The sequence below is a fragment of the Dendrobates tinctorius genome, unplaced genomic scaffold (genome assembly GCF_039654945.1).
Source record: "Dendrobates tinctorius isolate UK_male_01 unplaced genomic scaffold, ASM3965494v1 ptg000051l, whole genome shotgun sequence".
Classification (NCBI taxonomy): Eukaryota; Metazoa; Chordata; class Amphibia; order Anura; family Dendrobatidae; genus Dendrobates; species Dendrobates tinctorius.
The window spans coordinates 12,473,963-12,498,209 of record NW_027361719.1 but is presented as its reverse complement, the minus strand read 5'-3'; the positions used below and the strand labels follow the sequence as shown (position 1 = coordinate 12,498,209).

At 45.4% G+C, this 24,247-nt stretch overlaps 1 protein-coding gene across 6 annotated transcripts in view; it reads right to left on the bottom strand.

Moving 5' to 3' along the window:
* Positions 1-24,247, bottom strand: part of B4GALNT1 (beta-1,4-N-acetyl-galactosaminyltransferase 1) — a 273,680-nt gene that overhangs the window by 40,165 nt on the left and 209,268 nt on the right. For 3 of the 6 annotated variants that reach the window (XM_073576800.1, XM_073576801.1, XM_073576799.1), the window contains one exon: positions 2,101-2,281. In XM_073576800.1, coding sequence (XP_073432901.1) covers positions 2,101-2,281 — 181 coding nt within the window. The other 3 variants (XR_012232480.1, XR_012232481.1, XR_012232479.1) reach the window with 2 other exon arrangements.

Genomic DNA, 24,247 nt, shown 5'->3' with positions numbered 1-24,247 from the left:
ACATTAACCCCCATCCCCACTCATTAACGCCCCCACACATTAATCCCCATTCATTAACCCCCGCACACATTAACCCAATCCCCACTCATTAACCCCCATCACATTAAATAACCCCCATCTCCACTCCAAATCCCCCCACACATTAACCCCATGGCATCCCCACTCATTAACCCCCACACACATTAACCCCCATCGCCACTCTAAATGCCCCCACACATTAACCGCCATCCCCTCTACAAATCCCCCCCATCTCCACTCATTAACTCCCCCTCATCTCCCATCTTCGGTGGTTCTTCAGCTCCACAGAGGAGCACACTTACCACCAGCGTTTGCTTTGGGCGCCGGGGAGTGACGTTAGCAGCGTGAACACATGACCTGATCACGATGCTGACGTCGCTCTGGCCCGGCGGTCAGAGCTTCAATTGTACTGGCGTCTGTATAGACGCCAGTACAATTGTTCCCTGGGAGCCGGCACGCGCTCCTTCTCTGCGTCGGCTGTCAGCTTGACAGCCGACACAGAGAACCGCCGACTCTCAGGCCGGGGGGCGGCAGAACGCAGCCGCCGGGGGGAGACACTGCGGACCGCTGCATTAGGCGGCCCGACTGCGCCCCCCTGCTGGCTGCGCCTGGGGCAACTGCCCCGGCTGCCCCCCCCTAGATACGCCACTGCGTGGCGGCTCAGTGCACTGCAGGGGGGATCAAAAATGGGACAGTCCCGTGAGAATCGGGACGGTTTCCCAACCATGGTCTGACCTGCCAGGCCCCTGTCTTCCCCCTGGCCAGGTCGCAGTGGCGACTTCTGCGACCGTGGTCATTACGCCCTGTCCCTAGCATTATCCAGGTGCTAACTAAACAGAACAGACCCTGGCCACTCATACGCAGCTGAGCTAGCTCTAGTTCGGTCAAAACAGCTATTGTCCATAGCAATCACTGATACTTGCAGTTTTCTGCACGTGGCCTGGGCAGACTCTTCTCAGAAAGGGATTCTGGCATGTCTTGCTCTTCAGTGCAAAGACAAATCCCATCTGGTCAGCTACCCCAGCAGATGAATACCTAGCATGTTTACATGCAGAACTTAACAGGTGTACTAAGCAAGGCCTGTCTAAGATGATTTAGTGAATCCTGCATTGAGCATGGGGTTGGACATGATGACCCTGGAGGTCCCTTCCAACTTTAACCCCTTAGTGACAGAGCCATTTTGCAGCTTAATGACCAGGCCAATTTTTACAATTCTGACCACTGTCACTTTATGAGGTTATAACTCTGGAACGTTTTAACGGATCCCGCTGATTCTGTGAATGTTTTTTCGTGACATATTGTACGTCATGACAGTGGCAAAATTTATTCGATATGACTTGCGTTTATTTATGAAAAAACGGAAATAAGGCAAATATTTTAAAAATGTTGCAATTTTCAAACTTTTAATTTTTATGCCCTTAAATCAGAGAGATATGTCACAAAAAGTAGTGATGTTTTGGAATGCAGACTTTAATGGAATGGTCTGCGGGCATCATGTTGCGTTTGCAGAGCCCTTTATGTGCCTAAACAGTAGAAACCCCCCCACAAGTGACCCCATTTTGGAAACTAGACCCTCCCAAGGAGCTTATTTAGATATGTGGTGAGCACTTTGAACCCCCAAGTGCTTCACAGAAGTTTATAAAGCAGAGCAGTGAAAATAAAAACTAATTTTTTCTACAAAAATGATTTTTTTAGCCCCCAATTTTTTATTTTCCCAAGGGTAAAAGGAGAAATTAGACCCCCAAAGTTGTTGTGCAATTTGTGCTGAGTATGCTGATGCCCCATATGTGGGGGTAAACCACTGTGTGGGCGCATGGCAGAGCTCAGTAGGGAAGGAGCACCGTTTGACTACTATATATAGTACACTGTAGTTACTGTGTATAAACAATTTCTAATGTAGCATAGCTAAAACAATGCTGATTCGTGTATGAAATAAATATCCTATGAAATAGTTTCCCACAGATATATACAGTATATTTCAATTTTTTTAGCTCGAAACGTCACTTTAGGGATTGTTAATTTTGTGGATAATTATAATATCCAATGATATTTCTACACAAAGCCCTTTAACATTGGACTCACCAGTGTCTGCAGTGTTTGGGTGGAACATTGTGTTGGTATAAGAAATTAACTGAAGTTGGCGATTCAGATTATCCAATATGGAGCTAGACAATGTAATCTGTTTTTCTCCTGCTCCTTTTATTGTGACACTGTTCACATCTGCAGCCACGTCAAATGTCCCCAAGGTGCATGACAAGCTCACCTGAGAAAAGGTAAGAGAAGAATGCTGTAAGGTAGGAAGAAGTGTGTTATCAGGTAGATGTCAAGATCAAACATTCGTATAATACACACAATACACTGTTCCATCTTGGAACATTGGGCCCAATTCATCATTTGCTTTTTTTCAAAAGTCACTTTTCTTATTTATCTTGTGGCATTAATTCTGTTTTTTTTAAGGCAAATTATTGAAAATGGAGCACTAAGTTGATGAACTTTGTACAAAATAAAAAATGCTCTGTATTTTCTTTTACTTTTCTTCTGCACCTTTTAAGAGGAAAAAGGTACAAGATTCGTTAAAATGTCCAAAAATTTGCACAAAAATGAAAACTAGCTTAAAAATGATTTATTCCATTGGGGAGAAGAGAACTGGAATACATTTGCACAAAAATTTAGCAACTTTTTAAAACGTCGTAAGTGATGAATCGATCACAAACAACTAGAAAAAAAAACACACCCACAAATGCAAACATTAAAAAAATACAAAAACAGGCAAACACCTGTAAAATAAGAAAAAAAAAGGTTCTAATGAAAAGAAGAATTTGGTGCAAAGCGATTATCAGGCTTGAAACACCAAAATCTAGACAAAAAAATGGTGCTAATGCAAATAATGAAATGCGTGATAAATAATGTCTGCTTCAAAAACAGCCATTCTTGACAGAAGTTTAGATGATAATTTCCCTTTGTGTACATCACATAGCACCTAGAAAGACTAAGCATGGTGTGATGGGGAATGACTTTGTAAAGAAGTACTCACATTAAATTGTTATCCTCATAATATATTGCAATCATGATATTATACAGCACTGTGTACTTACCATTGCTCATTTTGCCTTTCTACTCAGATGATTCTGCTCTTTTTCATTAGGTCTGTGACATCACATTATTAAAACCTGACTAGCTGAATTATTCTAAGTTCTATGTAGAAATAGGAGGTCAATTTTCCCTGTATGGGTCATAGGTCACTGCAAAAGTCCCTGGAGGGGAGGGAGGAAGGAAGCAGCTATGTCAGTAGGTGAAGAGGGGAATGATAAATGCAGGGACAAGAGATTTCCTGTTTCTATATAGAGCAGAGAAAAGAGAAGAATTAATTGGGTAGAAAGGCAAAATTAGCAATTGCAAGTTCACATTGCTATATAATATGATGATTGTAATATATAAGAGGATATAAACTTTGATGGGAGTGCTTCTTACTGAAACAGCACAGAGTATATGAAGAAAATCTCAGAATTAAAATTAATAATGTACAGCAACATATGGATGTACTGAGACCAGAATTTTGGCATTCTCAATTTTGCACCAGACAAATGAAAGTCAGAATGTGAATGTTTATTGTATTATGGTCATAACAATAGTAATGATCCAATTTTTGTCAATTAGGTTAAATTCTTGTGATAAGTTTCTAGTAAGTTTTTCACGCAGCATATTTTCAAAGCACAAAAAACACAGCATCTTATAGTTCCAGCGAAGTAGATGGGATTTTTTTTTTTTGTAAACTGTTTTTTTTATTGGTTAAAAGAAAACAAAATATTTTTTAAAACATAAACATGAAAGGTTACATTTCAGGAAAAAGAGAAGAAGAAAAAGTTCCCTTCCTCTCCATTCTTTCCATCAAGTTTAACAAGACTTTTAGACAGGGGGGACGTAGGGACAGGAAGGGAAGGGAAGGACATAAAGGGGTATTTGACATATTTTGCATACAACACATCTGATCGGCATATCAAGGCATGTAAACTGTTCTTACTGGCGGTCAAGTGTGATTGTTCACAAAAAGGTCCCAAGGTGACCATATCCGTTGGTATTTTTCCAGCTGGTTATTAATACATGCGGTGAGGTATTCCAGTCGCTTTGTTTCCTGGATTCTCTGCTCCAGATCCTGAATGGTAGGGGAGGAAGTCTTCTTCCAGAATAAGGATATAAGACATTTTGCCGAAGTCCAAATATGTAGGAGCAGCCTGGCCGAGTCCCTTGAGATATCCATAGGTGGAACATTAAGAAGATAGTTGAACGGATCTAAAGCGACCTCAACCCCCAAAACTCTATGAATCAACCCCCTCACTTCTCTCCAAAACGGAGCCAGGACTTCACAGTCCCAAAAAATATGAGCAAGAGACCCTTTATCCCGCTTACACCTCCAGCATTGGTCCGATGTGTTAGGGAAGAGTCTATTCAAGACTTCTGGGGTATGATACCAATGCATCAATATTCTGTATTGGTTCTCTTTATGTGTAGTGCATATGGACGTCTTTGCTGTCCTCTCCCAGATAGCCTGCCACATTTGTCTCGGTATCACTCTTCCCAGATATGTTTCCCATTTCGTCATGTACGAGTGCTGTACTTCTAGATGTGAAGAGAGCATGTCATATAGTCGTGAGATTAATCCCTTAGTTGATGGGCCCTGCCTGCAAAGGCCCTCAAATGGGGTAAGTTTGGGAAATGTAGTAGATTTGATCATTGATATAGCTAAGTGACGTATCTGGGCATAGGTGTAAAAAGCTTCTTTAGGGAGTCTAAATTTTTCTCGTAGGGTCGCAAAGGGGAGTATCGCGTTGGTGCAAGGATCCATAATATCTACAAAACGAAAGAGTCCCACCTGGATCCATGGGAACGTCACATGGCTGTCTGAACTATTCTGTAAGGCTGTTGTGTATAAGAATGGCGTCAGTGGAGATTCGGTTGGCGCCAATGAGAAGGCCTTCCTGGCCATTCGCCACACTCGTCTCGTGAGTGCCATAGGACCCAAGAGGCTCGCATCCGTAACATTTGAAGAATCCCCATACAATAAGGTAGCCGGGTGACTGGGGGTCAGCCATCTCTGCTCCACCTCTCTCCATCTTTCCACTGAGGCCAAATTGGTCCAAGCAGGGACACGTCTCAGGTGTGTGGCTATGTAGTACTTCCATACATCAGGGAAAGCTAAACCACCCAGTTTTCTGGGAGATATCAACACCTTTTGGGCAATTCTATGGCGTTTGTGATCCCAGACATAGTTATTTAACAGTTTTTGAATTCGCTAGATCACCAGTCTCGGGATCGGTATAGGTAATGTCTCGAACAGATATAGTAATTTTGGAAGTATCGTCATTTTAACGGAGGCCATTCTCCCAAAAAATGATAGATGGAGCTTATCCCACTTGGTCAATGTTTTTTTAGGTCTTCCAAAAAAGAGGGGAAATTATGGGAGTAAAGCGTTTTATATGTATCTGTTAAGTGAATCCCTAGATATTTTAAACGATCTTTTTTCCAAGTGTATGTAAATGCCGATTGTAGTGTTGCGATGGTCGATGGTTTTAGGTTAAGTGGCAGAGCCTCCGTTTTTGTATCGTTGATCTTGTAGCCGGATAGGCTACCATATTCATTTAGAATTAAGTGTAAGTTAGGTAGAGAAATCAGGGGGTTCCGTATTGTTAAAAGGACATCATCAGCAAAGAGTGACAGCTTATACTCATGTCTCCCCACTTGAATTCCTTGAATGTTCGGATTCTCCCTAATCTGTGCGGCCAAGGGTTCTATACAGAGTACAAATAATAGGGGGGAAAGGGGGCATCCCTGTCTGGAGCCATTATATATGGGAAAAACAGATGATGACGCGTGAGGAAGCTTCACCGAGGCCCCAGGATTCGTGTATAAGCCCCTAATAGCCTGCAAAAATGGACCTTCGATGCCGAATCTTTTAAGCGTAGCAAATAGGAAGGGCCAACCCAGTCTATCGAAGGCTTTTTCCGCATCGAGACTGAGGAGTAAGCCCTCATCCCCCCGGCGATTTAATGCATCTATGAGGTCTATCGTTCGCCTGGTGTTATCGCCCGCTTGTCTATTCAGGACAAATCCCACTTGATCCCCATGAACCAGCCGTGGAAGAAATACTGAAAGTCTGGTGGCCAAAATTTTTGCAAATATTTTTAAGTCTGTGTTTAGCAATGATATTGGGCGGTAACTTGCACAGTTCGAGGGGTCCTTTCCAGGTTTTGGAATCACTGTTATATGGGATTTCAGCATTAAGGAAGGGATCGGGTTACCACTGAGGAATGAATTAAACAGAATCTGCATGTGGGGGATAAGGGTATCTTGAAATACTTTATAATATAAATATGAAAAACCGTCCGGTCCCGGGGCCTTTCCACTTGGGAGTTCTTTAATTGCAAAACTCAATTCCTCCGTGGTAATAGAGGTATTTAGTGTGTTAAGGGCTTCCGCGTCTAGTGTAGGGAGTGATCTAGCGGCAAGATATTCATTAATTAAATGGGTTCTTGTTTCTGGATGTGTTGAAAGAGTTGAGGGAAGCGAGTATAACCCAGCGTAGTAATCCCTGAAGGCATCTGCATGTCCCTGGGGGTCGTATGTCAGATGTCCCCGAGCATCCCTGATAGCCAGGGGTGTGGATTGCGCCTTTCGGTCTCTAAGATGTGCTGCGAGAAGAGAGTGGGCTTTGTTACCCCTCTCGTAGTATCGTTGTTTAGTAAACACCATCATTTTCTCCACCTTCCCAATCGCCAGATCCTTCAGTTTACCCCTAACCGTAACGATGGATTTTAGTTTAGCAATGGAGGGTTTAGTGAGTATGTTTCGCTCTAGTGCTGCCAGCTGACTAGTGAGTTCCCGGTGTTGTCCCTCCGTGTCTCTTTTCAGATGGGATGCCAATGAAATGCAATTGCCCCTCATGACAGACTTGTGTGCCTCCCATAGAACAGATTGGGAGGAGACAGATCCCTTGTTTAGTTGAAAGTAGTCCTCTAATTGACCTTGCAATTTGGTTTTGTACATGGGGACCTTTAGGAGATGATCATTGAGTCTCCAATGGCATACCCTCCTGGTTGGGGTGGAGTCACAGATGTCCAACAGCACAGGGGTATGGTCGGACCAGGTAATCTGGCCAATCTCGGAGTTCCCAGTGATGTGCAACGCCGGAAGGTTCCCCAGAAAAGTGTCAATGCGTGTATGTGTGGAATGTGGGTGTAAGTAGAATGTATATTGTCGGGAGGTGGGGTTTGTCACTCGCCATAAGTCAAAAAGGGCATGCTTGTGAATCAGAGCACGAAAGGCTTTTGCTTGCCTGGCCACGTGCACTCCCGTCTGACGACCACTCAGTGAGTGTCTATCCCTGACCTCTGAGAACGGGACATTAAAATCGCCACCAATAAACAGTGTGGAAGGGAGCTCTCGAGTAATCTTATTTAGGACCCGCTCAAGGAAGGATATTTGGCCTACGTTTGGGGCATATATGTTGCACAGAACAATTGGGGCACCTCTCAGTTGTCCGGTCAGGATAATGTATTGACCCTTGGGATCTTTAATAGCCTTAGTGATTTGAATTGGGCAACCATTGGCTATGAGGATAGCCACTCCTGCTCTTTTTTTATCACACGGGGCCATGTAAGCTGTGGGAAATTTACCCCGTGCAAAGTGAAATGAGCCTGTGTCGTCATGGTTGGTTTTCCTGTATAAACGCCACATCTGCCTTTGAGATCTTCAACTCCTGTAGGGCCAATCGCCGCTTAACATTTGAGTTAAGCCCTTTAACATTTATAGATACTATACGAATCATGGTTGTATTTGTAAGTGTTTAGTAGAGAATGTGCTTTGATCCTACCCCACTTCCGCAGGTGTATTTTTCTTAACCCCGCATGATGGACTTCCGCCAGACTGCTCCTCGTCGCTGCCGACAAATCAGCATGTATCATGTAAATCAAGCAAAGATAAATCACATTAGGAAAACACATTAGGAAAGGGGGGAGACAACAAACAACATTCAGAACCATCACAGATGATTATGTCAACAATGACAATGAGATATCGGAATCAGTCTATCCGGTCTTCGAAAAGTTAAGAAGAACTGTGCTCGAGTGTCTATAATTAACGCTTGAATAACAATAGAGTAAGTTCCTCTAGAGCCGTGGGCGCTCTAGGAGTCAGATTCACTCTCAGGGGTCTGCGGATTCGGCTGTATGACAGAGCCTCCGCTTCTAGATCGGGATCTTTAAACAAAGGTGTACGTAGAAAAGAAAAGGAGTACACAACTAGCTCTATGCATGTCTGCTCCCCGCAGTCATTTTTAGCAAGTAATGAACAGTATGGCCAACAAGGATTGCTCTGTATTTACGGTGTGGCTGCACCTCGTGTCTCACTTCTTATGGGATGTTCGGCCTCCCCCCGCTCCGTCGGGACCTGGGGACACGGGGGAGCGTTGTCTTTTAGAAGACACCCTATGCCAGACCTCTGGAGGGGGTGGCGGTGGGGGAACCAGTCCCCAGTTGGACAACTTCGGCACAGGGATCTCCAGAATTTCACAGAATTGGGGAAGGTCCGATGCTTCTCTGAACATGGCTGTACGACCATTTTTCCTGGCCGAGAGGCTGAAGGGGAATCCCCATCTATAGAGAATCTGGTGTTCCCTTAGAGTGTCCAGGAGTGGTTTGAGCATCTTCCTCTTTTGTAAGGTCATCCAGGAGAGGTCAGCCAGCAATTGGAGACAGTGACCTTCATATTCTATATTACGTAGTTTCCGTGCTTGCTGCATGATTTCCTCCTTAAGCTTATAATCCGTGACACAACAGATAACGTCTCTAGGTGTTTGGGAGGAGTTTTTTGGCCGGAGGGCTCTATGAGCTCTATCTAAGTTTATTTTGTGAGATGGCGGGGCTTTCAGAATTTTGTTGAATATGTTTTGTAAAATTACAAATAGATTTTCCTCTCCATTATGTTCAGGTAGGCCTCTGATTCTTATATTATGACGTCGTCCCCTATTGTCCAGATCTTCAAGATGGCGCTGGTACTCACGAAGGGTGTCGTATTGTGCTGTCATGGTAGCTTGCAGGTTAACCACATAATTTCTTGTCTCATCGTGATCATTCTCCAGAGCTTCCACTCTGTGAGTCATATGCCGGATGTCTGCTCTGACAGCTGAAATTTCTGCTCTGCAAACTTCTTTAATTTCCTGTACCATGGATTGTAAGTCTTCTTTCGTGGACAGGTGCGCCATATATAACCTCCAGTCCCTCAAGGATATATTCTGTGAGTCTTCATCTGGAAGAAGAGGGGTATCTGGGGTGTTGGATAAAAAGGCGGCCGGGTGTGTATATCTAGACATGGAGGGGGTGGCAGAGAGACAGAAATCTTCTGCAGGGCTCGGTGTTTGCAAGGGGTCACAACTTCCTCCCTTAACTGCAGCGTTTTGGGGCACTGGGGATTGCATAGCCCCCTGCTGTACTGATTGTTGTGATGTCTGAGTGCCTGCTGTAGCTTCCATGTTCCCTCCCTCCATGTGTTCGGCCTCTCCTCCCTGTTCCCCTGCATGGCGCTGGTAGCTGCACTTCCCCATTCCTCCCTCTCTTTCCTCTCCACTCTGCGGTCTCTGCTCCTTATGTGGAGGCATGAGGCTTGGCTGGGTCCGGAGATCTTCTAACTGCAGTGCCGCAGCATCTCCTCCCTGTGCCTCCCGCTTCGCCGCCGCCATGTTACCTGAGCGCGCCCTCCCTGTAGAAGAATGGAGGAACGCGTCCAGAGGTCCCAGCTGGGAGGTTTGCTGCGGGGAAGGCACCGATCGGTCTGGCGGCTTCTGCTGGTGCCTTTTCACCATATCTTGGGCGCCTTTGGAAAGTTTGTGAGCTGTTACGGCCGTTTTTGTAGCTGTGGCTGCGGGGAGTTCTCTTCCACACGTCCTACTCCGTCGACATCCGGCTCCGCCCCCCGAAGTAGATGGGATTTATAGAAATATCATACCCGCTGTGCTATTTTATAGATGCAGCCCAAATTGCCCGCAATGCATTTTTCAAATCCGCAGTATGTTAGTTTGTCTTGTGGGTACACTGAGTTATAAGTACAGAATTTTCCACTTAGAATAATACTAAATTGCATATATGTTTTCAGTGCATTTTTTGCTGCGTAAACGTAATAGAAATACACTTCTAAACCACACACGACTGTGTCAATAAAGTTTTTCAAAAGCCAAATACCAGGAAGTATCAAAAACATAGCAGCTTTGTTTAAAACATGACACACCAACAAGAGACAAAAAAAAGCAGTAAAAAGGCATGTACACAAAAAACGCACTCAAAAGCACAAAGAAAAAAATGCAAGTAACATAATTTACATAATAGGTGCAGAACTGCTGCAGAAAATCTGCAACATCAAAAACTCACCAAATGCTCATCGCAGGAACAATTTGTGCTGCTTTTTTTACACAATGTATTTGGTGCATAAAATACGCAGCATTTTACAAATTCAGAATAATCAATGACATTTCTGAAATCACAAGCACACACTATAGGGTTTTTTTCACACACATTTTAAAATCATGTCATTTCTTTCAGCATTTGTGCAGCGCTTTTCATACATTTAACCCATAATAGTACACCGATGTTGGACTCCCTCCCTTTGATGTGGTGAGCCCACATCTTTCCCGGGAAATGTCAACTGTTTTGAACAGCTGACATGTGCCCACAATAGCCGTGGGTGTAATCGGGATCCATCCGCAGCTAATAACTAGTTAAATGCTGCTGTCAAATGGCCATCGGGATGGAAATATGCACACCGGTGACCCGCCTCATGTGATTGCGGGTCACCAGTGTGTCGGCATGACAACCCAAGGTCTCCTGGAGACCTCTATGGTTGTCAGTGCCGGATTGCTGTGAGCACCACCAAGTGGTCGGTGCTCATAGCAAGTCAGCAATTCTACTACATAGAGGCGATCTGGTCATCACCTCTATGTAGCAGAGCCGATCGGGTTATGGCAGCTTCGAGTCTCCTTTGGAGACTATTGAAGCATGCCAAAAGTAAAAAAAAGTGTTTAAAAATATAAAAAATATAAAAATTCAAATCACCCCCCTTTCACCCCATTCAAAATAAAACAATAAAAATAAAATCAAACACACATATTCGGTATCGCCGCATTCAGAATTGCCCAATCTATCAATTAAAAAGGATTAACCCGATCGCTGAACGAAGTAGTGAGAAATAAGTCGAAACGCCAGAATTACATTTTTTTGGTCGCCACGACATTGCATTGAAATGCAGTAACGGGCGATCAAAAGAACGCATCTGCACCAAAATGGTATCATTAAAAATGTCAGCCCGGCGCGCAAAAAATAAGCCCTTACCCAAACCGAGATCAAGAAAATGGAGACTCTACGGGTCTCGGAAAATGGCACAATTTTTTTTTTTTTTAGCAAAGTTTGGAATTTGTTTTCACCACTTAGATAAAAAAGAACCTAGATATGTTTGGTGTCTATGAACTGACAATGACCTGGAGAATCATAATAGTAGGTCAGTTTTAGCATTTAGTGAACCTAGCAAAAAAGCCAAACAAAAAACAAGTATGGGATTGCACTTTTTATGCAATTTCACCGCAATTGGAATTTTTGTTCCCATTTTCTAGTACTCGACATGGTGAAACCAATGGTGTCGTTCAAAAGTACAACTCGTCCTGCAAAAAATAAGCCCCCACATGGCCATATTGACGGAAAAATAAAAAACTTATGACTCTGGAAGGAGGGGAGTGAAAAACGCGAAACCCCAAAAAGCTCCGGGGGCTAAGGGGTTAACTGAGTGTAAAATGCTGCAAAAAGGCACGTAAAAACAACAAAAAAGTGCGAATTGTAAGCAAAAATGCAAAAACACAAAGTGGAATGCAAAAAACACAAAGTGTGAACATACCCTTTTAGTTTTTATACTTGTTACTAATCTTGAGCAAATTGTTGTCCCCTGTGTATACAGCAGTATAAAGTAGATGCCCATTTATTTGGTTGTTTTCTGTTTTCCTTTTCTACGTACAAGCAAATCCAAACATATACAATGCAAATGTATGCAGTGCATACACCTGTATATTTATTTCTTTGATTTCCCTCATAAAGAGATATATATCGGAACACATAACTATGGTACAGTTAATGTCTGAAGTGCCCAAACTGTAGAGTCTTGGTGGTTCTGAACTTCCATTCTTAAGCAGGAGGTATGCACTAATAATTGCATATAGCTTTGTCTTCTATAAGAAGCTGCTGACAGTTTCCCTGGGAAACTAATCTAAAACAAGCATTAAGCAGTCTGGTAAAACCAGTCTTCTGGTATGTCAAGTTTTCCTTCTGGTTAATGAAATAATGGGAAGTTTCTATAATAGTTTCTAACCTTTCTGGTAATGTCTTCATCCTTGCACATCATAAAACATGAATGAATGAATTTCCACATGAAGGAAATTTCAGTATGCAAATAATAAATTTTGATGTTACATCAACATGATGTCAACATCATAGATTTAATTTACTAATGTTCCTGCATCAATCTATGTCAAGTAGGGCAGGGGGGTTTGACCAGATGGCCCAGGAGGTCCCTTCCAACTCTACAATTCTATGATTCTATGATTCTAAGTATGAATGAATGCTCTGGATCAGATTTTCCCTAAAATGGCTTGGGAAGACAACTGATTTCCTTCTATCCGAGAATAGCGATCCAATTATTCTGATCAGATTTTGAACAGAATAGCATCAGTTTTTCTCGTTGATGGAGAGAAAAAAAAATTATTGCTCCACCTTCTCCATTCTGTCAGACCATGAAAATCAGATCACACTTCAAAGTCATACAAGTGTGGTTTGACGTTTTTCACAAACCCATAGACATGTATTGCCGATTCAAAATCGGGCATGTCTCCAATTTTTTCTTCAGACCACTCAGTTGGAGGAAAAAAATTGAACATTTGCACAGCCCTATAAAATATCATGGGTAAGAGGGTTATCCATCACAACCACGGATAACACTCTTCCAATATACAGGTGCTTCTCACAAAATTAGAATATCATCAAGAAGATAATGTATTTCAGTTCTTCAATACAAAAAGTGAAACTGATATATTATATAGAGTCATTACAGAGTGATCTATTTCACGTGTTTATTTCTGTTAGTGTTGATGATTATGGCTTACAGCCAATGAAAACCCAAAGTCATTATCTCAGTAAATTAAAATACTTTATAACACCAGCTTGAAAAATTATTTTAAAATGTTGGCCTCCTGAAATGTATGTTCAGTAAATGCACTCAATACTTGATCGGGGCTCCTTTTGCATCAATGACTGCATCAATGTGGCACTGCTGAGGTGTCATGGAAGCCCAGGTTGCTTTGATAGCAGCCTTTGGCTCGTCTGCATTGTTGGGTCTTGTGTCTCTCATTTACACCTTGACAATACTCCATAGATTCTCTATGGGATTAAGGTCAGGCGAGTTTGCTGGCCAAACACAGTGATACTGATGTTTTTAAATCAGGCATTGGTACTTTTGGCAGCGTGGACAGGTGCCAAGTCCTGCTGGAGAATGAAATTTCCATCTCCAAAAGGCTTGGCAGAGGGAAGCATAAAGTGCTCTAAAATTTCCTGGTAGATGGCTGCGCTGACTTTGGTTTTCATAAAACACAGTGGAGCTAAAATAGCAGATGACATGGCGACTTTTTGGTGCCTCAGGGCTCCTTTGTCCACAGGGACCCTGAACAGTCCCGATACATTTTCCGATGGTGCAACAAGCACAACTCTTTTTTTTTCTTTTTGCAGACATATTTACAGTTCAACGGCATGTGACCCGTGCCATGCCACATCGGGCTCCATGCCCGTGCTCCAATAAATGACTGTCAGAGACACCGCACTGAACTTGCTCACTGAGCCAGTGCGCGTGTCCTGAGTAAAGCGAACAGTGCTCAAAGCTACCTGTGGAGCGGGCAGCAACCGAATAGATGTGTACTTCAGAGCCGCAGGACCTGAAGCACGTGACTGCTAGAGGCGTGGCTTAAACTCCACAGAGCTAGGAGCTGCAAGACAATTCCTAGCAGAGTAACTGCAAGACAAAGTTACCAAAGGGCATAGACAGTGAGAATAGTCAGGATGTAGCCAATGAGTCACACACAGAGATAGCTGCAAGGTACCAGAGGGGCGAGCAGAGAGTAGTCAGGTCACAGGCAATGAGTCATACACAGATAGTTGCAAGGTACAAGAGGGGTGAGCTGAGAGTAGTCAGGTCACAGGCAATGAGTCATACACAGATAATAACGCAGTACAAAATCAACAGGCAAACTCACAACGGGAAACAGAGGCGGGTCAGAACCATATAAACAAGCTATAGCAACAAACAGGCACACGGGAGTCAGCACACTAGGCCAAAGGCAAAAGTATAACTGGCAGGGATTGAAGCTACCCAGGGGTTTATGAAGCTCTCCCAGAACCAGAAAGAGGCCACAATCATTAACCCCAAGTGTGCAGGTCAAAACCTGCACAGAGCTCCAGACATTAACCCCCGGTGTGCAGCTCAAAAACCTGCACTGGGATCATGACAGTACCCCCCTCTCAACGGGGGGCCTCTGGACCCCCAGGCTTCCCCGGGTACTTGGCATGGAACGCCTGAACCAGGCGATCTGCATGTACCGAGCGAGCAGGGACCCATGAGCGCTCTTCTGGTCCATATCCCTTCCAGTGGACCAGGTACTGCAAAGAGCGGCGCACCCGCCGAGAGTCCACAATATGTCCAACCTCATACTCCAATTGACCCTCCACCAGCACTGGAGGAACAACAGTCTCAGAGTTCTCTTTGACAGATCCTGCTGGTTTCAACAGAGACTTATGGAACACATTAGATATTTTTAAGGAGGCGGGGAGACGCAACCTATATGCCACAGGGTAGACTATCTCCATAATCTCGTACGGACCAATGAACTTAGGTCCCAACTTAACTGATGGTACCTTTAAGTTGATGTTACGCATGGAGAGCCAAACCTTCTCTCCCACCTGAAACATGTCTCCCGAGGCTCTCTTTTTGTCCGCAAAATATTTGTATCTCCCCTGGGCTCGAGAGATATTACGCCGGACTTCAGCCCAGAGGTTTTTTAACCGTTGAACGGACCCCTCTGCTCCTGGACAACCGGAATCCACCCGAGAAAACTCCCCAAAATGCGGATTAAAGCCATAGTTAATCAGGAATGGGCACATGTTGGTGGACTGACTCACCCGGTTGTTAAAAGCGAATTCAGCCAACGGTAACGCATCACACCAATCCTCCAGTCTGGCGGAGGTCAGACACCTGAGAATTTGTTCCAGGGATTGATTGGTGCGTTCTGTCTGACCATTACTCTCCGGGTGATATGCCGACGAGAAGGAGAGTGAGATGCCCAATTTCATACAGAACGCCCTCCAAAATTTGGCCACAAACTGCACACCTCTGTCAGACACAACATTCAGGGGTACCCCATGCAATCGGACCACATGCTGCACAAACAATCTTGACAACGTTTCTGCTGAAGGTAATGCTGCCAAGGGAATTAAATGGGCCTGTTTAGAAAACCTATCCACCACCACCCAGATCACGGTATTGCCCCTGGAAGGTGGAAGGCCGGTAATAAAATCCATGGAAAGATGAGTCCATGGCTTATCAGGAATCGGTAAAGGTATGAGTTCCCCAGCCGGTCGGTTATGCGAGCTTTTGGAACGGGCACATATGTCACAAGCAGAAACAAATTCCTTGACATCGGACCTTAATGAAGGCCACTAAAAACCCCTGGCTACTGCCTCTCTAGTGGCCGTGATACCTGGATGAGCACTCAGCCTAGAATCATGAAACTCCTGCAGAAGTCTAGGCCGCAATGAATCTGGAACAAACAGTTTATCGCTTGACCTGGTTGCCGGAGCTAGGGCCTGAGCCCTTAGGATTTCTTGTTCCAACTCAGTTGAGACCCCCGCCACTACCACCCCTGGGGGAATAATGGAGGACGGCGACTCAGGGGGAGACACTGGATCAAAACTTCTGGACAGGGCATCCGCTTTAACATTTTTGGACCCCGGTCGAAAAGTAATTGAGAACTTAAATCGTGAAAAAAAAAGTGACCAACGGGCCTGTCTAGGAGTAAGCCTCTTAGCAGATTCAAGGTATGCCACATTTTTGTGATCCGTGACAACCGTGATAGGGTGAGCCGCCCCTTCCAAAAAGTGCCTCCATTCCTCAAACGCCAGCTTGACCGCAAGAAGTTCTCTATTGCCTACATCATAGTTTTTCTCAGCTGAAGAGAACTTCTTGGAGAAGAAGGCACAGGGTTTGAGATTGGTAAGGGTGGCCGGACCCTGGGACAGCACAGCCCCCACCCCCACTTCAGAAGCATCCACCTCCACAATGAATGGTTTGGACGGGTCAGGTTGCACCAACACCGGGGCAGACATAAAACATTTCTTAATCACTGAGAAGGATTCCTTAGCGAGTACAGACCAATTTTTTACATCAGCTCCCTTCTGGGTAAGATACGTTAGTGGTTTCACCACTTGTGAGAAACCTTTAATGAATCTCCGGTAATAGTTCGCAAATCCTAAGCGCTGGAGCCCCTTGAGATCTCGAGGCTGAACCCAGTCAGCGATCGCCAGCATCTTCCTAGGATCCATACGAAACCCCTCACAGGACACAATCAACCCAAAAAAAGACAGCTCCTGTACAAAAAACGAACATTTTTCCAATTTGGCGAACAATTGGTTCTCCCTGAGTCTCTGGAGAACTGTCTTTAGATGTTGCAAGTGAGATTGACTGTCCGGGGAATACACCAAAATATCATCCAAATAAATAATAACAAAACGGCCTATCAGATCAGAAAACACAACATTGATGAAATTTTGGAAAATAGCGGGTGCATTAGTTAACCCAAATGGCATTACCAGGTTCTCAAAGAGTCCTTCTGATGTGAGGAATGCCGTTTTCCACTCGTCCCCTTCCCGAACCCTTATCAGATTGTAGGCCCCCCGCAGATCTAACTTTGAGAACCATTGGGCCCCAGCTAACTGGTTACATAAGTCTGGGATGAGGGGAAGCGGGTAAGAGTTCCTAACCGTTATCTTGTTCAGTTCCCGAAAGTCGAGGCACGGCCACAAACCACCATCTTTTTTCTTCACAAAGAAGAACCCTGCTGCCACAGGTGACACAGAAGGCCTGATATGCCCTTTGCGGAGACTCTCAGCTATGTACTCCTTCATGGCTTGGCGCTCAGGCCCAGACAAATTGAACAATCGAGCCTTAGGTAACTTGGCTCCGGGTACTAAATCAATGGCACAATCATAGGGTCTATGTGGTGGCAGCGCCTCAACCTCACTTTAGGAAAAAACGTCTTAGAAATCTTTCAGGTACTCCGGAATACCTTCCAGATCGACAGACGACACAGAGACAGATTTAACAGCGTTAACAAGATGTCCCCGGTTACCACATTTATTATTGCATCCCCATTGAGTGATTTCCCCTGTAACCCAATCAATGGTAGGATTATGGCGTTGAAGCCAAGGCATCCCCAGTACCAGTCCTGCAGGCAAGTTATCTAGCACCAGACAACTTAGTTTCTCCACATGAGTGAAACCCACTTTTAGAGAAAAAAGTTCAGACCTGCAACAGATACCATCTTGGGTAAGAGGAGATGAGTCAATTGCCACAAGTTTAACAGGATCATCTTATTAAGAGTCATAACCTTGGTATCAATCAGGTTCACAGCCGAACCGCAGTCAATAAAAGCAGTAGTCTGAACAGGACCATAACCAAGTTCCAGTTCCACCTGCAGCACCATTTTTGCACATGAGGAAAATTGTACCTGAAGGTCTGGGTAGCCTCCTCGATTACTACCCAGACCTAGTCGTTTCCCACCATCTTGGAGGATGACGGACAGGAGGGGCAGTCCTTCTTCCAATGTCCAGATTTCCCACAATAGAAGCACAACTGCTTTTCCCGGCGGCGTCTTCTTTCCTTTCCCTCACAGGTGACAGCGCTCACCTCCATAGCCATAGGAAGAGTCTGGGTCTCATCTCCACTGAAGAATAAGGGCAATTCCCGTTGCATAATGCCTCTAGCCCGCAGCCTGCGATCCATGCAAACCGCTTGGACCATGGCATCCTCCAGGGATTCAGGCGGAGGATGGAGTGCCAAAGCATCCTTCAGACGTTGACACAGGCCTCTGTGGAACAGCCCCCGAAGGGCGGCATCACTCCAGGAAATCTCCGCTGCCCAACGTCTGAATTCAGTACAGAACCATTTGGCCGAGTGCTCCCCCTGACAGACACTCATTACTTTGTCCTCAGCCAACCGCACTCTATCAGGCTCATCATAAATAAGCCCTAAGGCTTCAAAAAATGCATCCACAGACTTTCTCTCAGGGGCAGAAGAGGAAAGTGAGAATGCCCAGGCTTGTGGGGACCCCCTAAGCAGGGACATCACCACCCCCACCCTCTGTTTCTCATCCCCAGAGGAGCGGGGTCTCAAAGAAAAAAAAAGCTTACAGCCCTCCTTAAATGCCCTGAACTCATCCTTGTTACCAGAAAATATATCTGGCAAATTAACCGGGGATTCAGGTGGGACTAAAATGACATCTCTATTCCCCACCTGCTGGAAGCCTGCGGAAAGTACTCCCTGAACTGAGTCCTCAACCCGCCGTTGGGACTGGGCCAGAGCTTGGTGTTCCAAACTAAGCTTCTGCAGTGACTGAGTCAAGCTTTTCACCTGCTCAGATAAAGCACACATTGGGTCCATGCTGCAGAAGTGAGGAGAGAAAAAAAAATTGTAGGCCAGTTATGTCAGAGACACCGCACTGAACTTGCTCACTGAGCCAGTGCGCGTGTCCTGAGTAAAGCGAACAGTGCTCAAAGCTACCTGTGGAGCGGGCAGCAACCGAATAGATGTGTACTTCAGAGCCGCAGGACCTGAAGCACGTGACTGCTAGAGGCGTGGCTTAAACTCCACAGAGCTAGGAGCTGCAAGACAATTCCTAGCAGAGTAACTGCGAGACAAAGTTACCAAGGGGCATAGACAGTGAGAATAGTCAGGACGTAGCCAATGAGTCACACACAGAGATAGCTGCAAGGTACCAGAGGGGCGAGCAGAGAGTTGTCAGGTCACAGGCAATGAGTCATACACAGATGGTTGCAAGGTACAAGAGGGGCGAGCTGAGAGTAGTCAGGTCACAGGCAATGAGTCATACACAGATAATAACGCAGTACAAAATCAACAGGCAAACTCACAACGGGAAACAGAGGCGGGTCAGAACCATATAAACAAGCTATAGCAACAAACAGGCACACGGGAGTCAGCACACTAGGCCAAAGGCAAAAGTATAACTGGCAGGGATTGAAGCTACCCAGGGGTTTATGAAGCTCTCCCAGAACCAGAAAGAGGCCACAATCATTAACCCCAAGTGTGCAGGTCAAAACCTGCACAGAGCTCCAGACATTAACCCCCGGTGTGCAGCTCAAAAACCTGCACTGGGATCATGACAATGACCCTGCAGCCGCAGGTGTTGTGAGTTCATTTTCCCCTTCACCATTGAGGTCTGATGAACTCCCTCTTCTGGTGAAGGAAGATAGTGAGGCTGATTACAAAGCACCTGAGCAGAATGATGATGAATGGGTGACTGGAATTGCTGACTGGATATAAGGCAGCCGACGCCCTTCTGCCTTGCGGGTGATTTCTCTGAGGGATTCTAGGAGACCAGTCTGATTCCTGCTCCTCAAAAGCTAAGTTTACTGCTCTGTCTTTTGCATTTGTGTTTTGGTTTTGTTTTGCCTTCTTTTTCTGGATTTCTGCCTTCCACTGCTGGGTGAGCTGAATTCCTTTTTGCTCTGTCTTCAGAAAATACCTGAGTACTGATATAGTCTTTTTGAAGCCTAGCGTCTTCAGGGCTTTTTTCCCTATCAGTCTGTTGGCTCTTGTTTTGAGAGGGTTTTGGCGGTTTGCAGACAGCAGCTTTTCTATTCTGTCCTATTTAGTTAGCTTGGGCCCCATCATTTGCTCAGCCTATCTTTCTATCTGTGTGAGTGTTTTTTCATCTTGCTTCACCTTCATTATATGTTGGGGGGCTGCCTATTGCTTTGGGGTCTGCTCTGGGGCAGTTTAGATTTCCCTTTCTGTCTTTAGGCTATGTAGTCCTCCGGCTGTGATCGAGGGGTCTAGGGCACCGTAGGAACCCCCCACGGCTACTGCTAGTTGTTGTTGTTAGGTTCAGGGGTCTGCAATCCGATAGCTGCCAACTTCTCTGGTTTTCTGGACTTAGCTAGTATTTCTGTTTTTGCCTCCTACGGTGACTCATTCATAACACGCAGGTGTCGTGTCCTCCTGTCACCACAATGACAGGAAAGGGGCAAAACCCGGCCATTCATGGACCAGGGGACAGGGGGCCAATTGCTCCTCCTGAATCTGGTGGGCTGGGCTCTGACCATGAGGCGCGGGACTGCTGTGCAGGGGCTCACTACCCGGGATGGGAGACTAGATGACAGGCCGTGCATCTGGGGTACAGGGTAGAGGCACAGACCACCCTTCAGGGTTGAGGGGCCATATGCCAGCTTCCAAAGCGAGGGACCCAGGGCAGAACTTCCCTCCGGGGCCGAGAGCTAAAGTGCACTCACCCTTTCCTGCTCCAGAACGCTGGCCGGGCCCATCCCAGAACCACAGTATCCTTCTGCAGGTGCGCCTGCGTACTCTGCTGTTGGCAAATAGAGCTCCAGCTCATACTTGGCTTCCGATATTGGTTCATCCAGGGCAGTCGTTGATTCCGGTCCCATCTGAGCAACTTTTGGCTCCGGTCCTTGCTGAGTTAACAGGGGGGATTCTGGTTTGCTCGGGTCCGAGGCTGCTCCATTGGTTCATCATCACCAGCATCCCGCCTCCAGACAGACGGTATCTCCGCCAGGTGGACACTCCGGGGTTGAGGCAATCCTAAAGTTTAATAAGTGGGGGCCTCCGCTGGATCCTCGCTGACTGTTGGAGGCTGGGTGCTCACTCTTCCCAGCTGCCCCTCCCCTCCATTGCTGATCAGTTGCAAGGGGCGTGGGCTCCTTCTCTTCATCCGCTCCCACCAGGGGCGGACCCGGGCATACTGACAGGCAAGTTTTGGCGCCAAAGAGTGATGGCAACTCCCACGAAGCACGCAGTTCTCGTCGTTTACTTCTTCTCTGCCTTTTCCCGCCATTCTTACCACTGCCATCTTGGTCACAGTGAAGGTATTAGTTTTTCCTCTCCAATCAGTCAAGCTCAATGCAGTAGACAAGCCCGGTGTCTCAGGTAAAATGGGTATCCAACAGTGCGGGAACAGACGGTAACTTAATAGTGTCACAAGAAGTCTTAAGATCAGCACACTGAGGTATGGGAAAAGTGGAGTTGTCAGTGCGAGCAGCAGAGAGGGAGTCTACCGTCTCCTGTCGCCTTCCCGCCAAGTCGGGTGTTGTCAAAAAAATTAGTAGTAGGCAAATTCAATGTTTCTTCGTCAACAGCAACTTCTGACTCCTTCTGCTGGTCATTTTTCATTGGTACAGCAGTCGCACATACATTCTCATCATCTTTTCCACATGGCAAGGCAATCTCATCCTGCCACACTTGACTTGCAGCATTCCCTCGTTGCTCAGTGTCGAAATCCTGACGACTAAGCCAAGTGTAAGGCAGGGCCAGGGCTGTAGTCATGGCCGCACACTTATTCATCTCTGTACCCTGACCTCCTCTTACATGAAAATAATGTCCATTAATCAGCATACCTGTGTCTCCAGGTCTAGCTCCTTCAGGATCTTCCCTCTGCTGCAGGAGACACTCTCCAGGTAGATTTGCAAGAATTGAGACACAGTCCATGTCAACTTTCAACTGAACAACTTTATTGACTTCAGGACACAGCACAGGGGACTCCGCGCAGCCTCAGTGACGTCAACGGTAGTCAGTGAGGCTGCGCGGAGTCCCCGGCTGACCTGAGGTGAACTCAGAAGCATGGGAAAAAGTTCAGAAACTTTCCCACGCTAATCAGTTCATCTCCGGTCAGCTGGGGCGCCTGTGCAGACATGATTTCATTCATTCTGCAGTGGTTTACAGCTGGGCAGGTAGCATTAGCACCGATCCCTGTTGTAAACTAGTTAACCCCTTGTGATGGATTGCAGCAGGGGACCTGACTGAATGGTATGGATATTGCTGTTTTTTTTATTTTTTTCTGTTACAGGAGAACAAGGGATTTTGTGAAAAACTAAAAATGCACCTAAGCACAAAAAAGGCAGGTAGTTGCCACCTACCTGCCTGTTCTGCCAGACGTCGTTCATCGCCAGCACAGAGCGGACATAGACCTTTCTTTCTGAGAATTCAGCTGCTCTGCTAATGTCACATCGACAAAGCAGCTGCTTCTTTTCCACTCCATTCTGTTGATGGAGTGGGACTTTGACATCATTCTGATTGACAGCCAGATTCTCGCTGCATAAGTGGGGGAGCTGACTGTCAGTCAGATTGACATCGGAAGCCATGCCTCACCGACAGAGCAGAGCAGAAAAGAAGCAGTCACTCTGTCAACGTGACGTCAGCAGAAGCAGCTGAATTCCCGGCAGGAGCAGTCTGTGCCTGCTCTGAACGGTGCCGGGTAGGTAGCAACTACCTGCCTGTTAATGCTTAGGCACATTTTGAATTTTTCACAAAGTCCTGGATATATCCTATAAATAAGATGGCAGAGTTGGCTAGGACAGGCATAAAAAACATAATTTACTATTAATTGCGCAAAAAAATTGTGACATTTCTAGCAGTTTCCAAGACGTTAGGCAATAAACTGTAAGTGTGTGAACAGTGACTGTAGTGTTCCTGCCCCTGAAGAGAACAAAGTGAATAGTGTCATGTGTTTTTGTACATGTATGGTGATATGTGATTTGTGAACTATGTCATGCCATTTTAGGAATGCAATGTGTAGTAATGCATAATGTGTTAGATAATGGTACTGCTGTGTGTGTACAGTAAAGGTAATGCCTACTGTGAATAATGTACTGTACACAACAGCATGAGAATAGGGTAAGCAAAGGAAAAGACATAGAATAAGATTTAGGATATAAGATAGTGTGATAGGCTGTTTAAGTATAATATGCTTAGTGCATACTGTTAGAATGTAGTGACTGTAGTTAAGTCAGTGAAAGGTTGTCTGCCCAGCAAATGAGACAGTAAAAGCCGGACAATACAAAGGTGACATCAACCACACAAATATGAACCCCACTTGCCACAGCTACAGGGCAAGTGGGAAGAGCCGGGCAAAGCGCCAGAGTTGGCTCATCTAATAGATGCGCCTCTTCTGGGCGGCTGCGGGCTGCTATTTTTAGGCTGGGGGGCTAATATACATGGCACCTCACCAACCTAAGAATAGCAGCCCCCAACTGTCTACTTTAGCAAGGATGGTTGTCAAAAATGCTCGGGACCGCACACCGCTTTTTAAAATTATTTATTAAAATAATTTAAAAAAAACAACGTGGTGACCCCTCTATTCTTGATAAGAAGCAGTGTTTGCCGCGCTGTCATGCACATGACAGCGTGGCAAACACTGGATGTTCGAACCCCTTCTGCCAATCTCTACTATGGACCAAAGCAACAGAAAAGGTTTAGCCCAATACTGCGTGTTTCTTTATGATGAAAATGAACAGTTAGGTAAACTTCTTTATCACAAAACCGGGTATCCTCTGATGTGTGTGAGCCTCTCATACTTTGCACTGAGGAGAGCCAATAGCTCGAAACACCGTCTCTGCAAGTTGAAATTCTGATTTGGCTTTTATCCTAAGTCATATTACAGGACTCGTTAAAGGGTTGATTGTGACTTGTAGGATCGCTACTACTAACAGGTGGCGCTATAGAGTTCAAGTCCTTTTTTTCTCTGAAGAGACAATTTGCATATTATTTTCCCATTGCACGGCGAATAAGCCTCCTTACCTTGACAAGCCATAGCTGGCATGTCACTCTCCACAAGGAGAAACCTTACCCCTTAGTCCTGGAACCAAAGACATGGAGACAGTGAAGACCTCCGGCTTGCAAGTGGGTGTAACGTCTGATACACAGCACAACACATACTGTATGTACTGGGAAACAATATTTTTGTAATGTGTCAGGGAGTTATGAAGCAGCAGCTCGACCACATCTACTGCCCTCTGGCACTTACAGGACCACTACACCATGTTGTTTTTTTTACATATGTTGTTGCTTTTTTTTT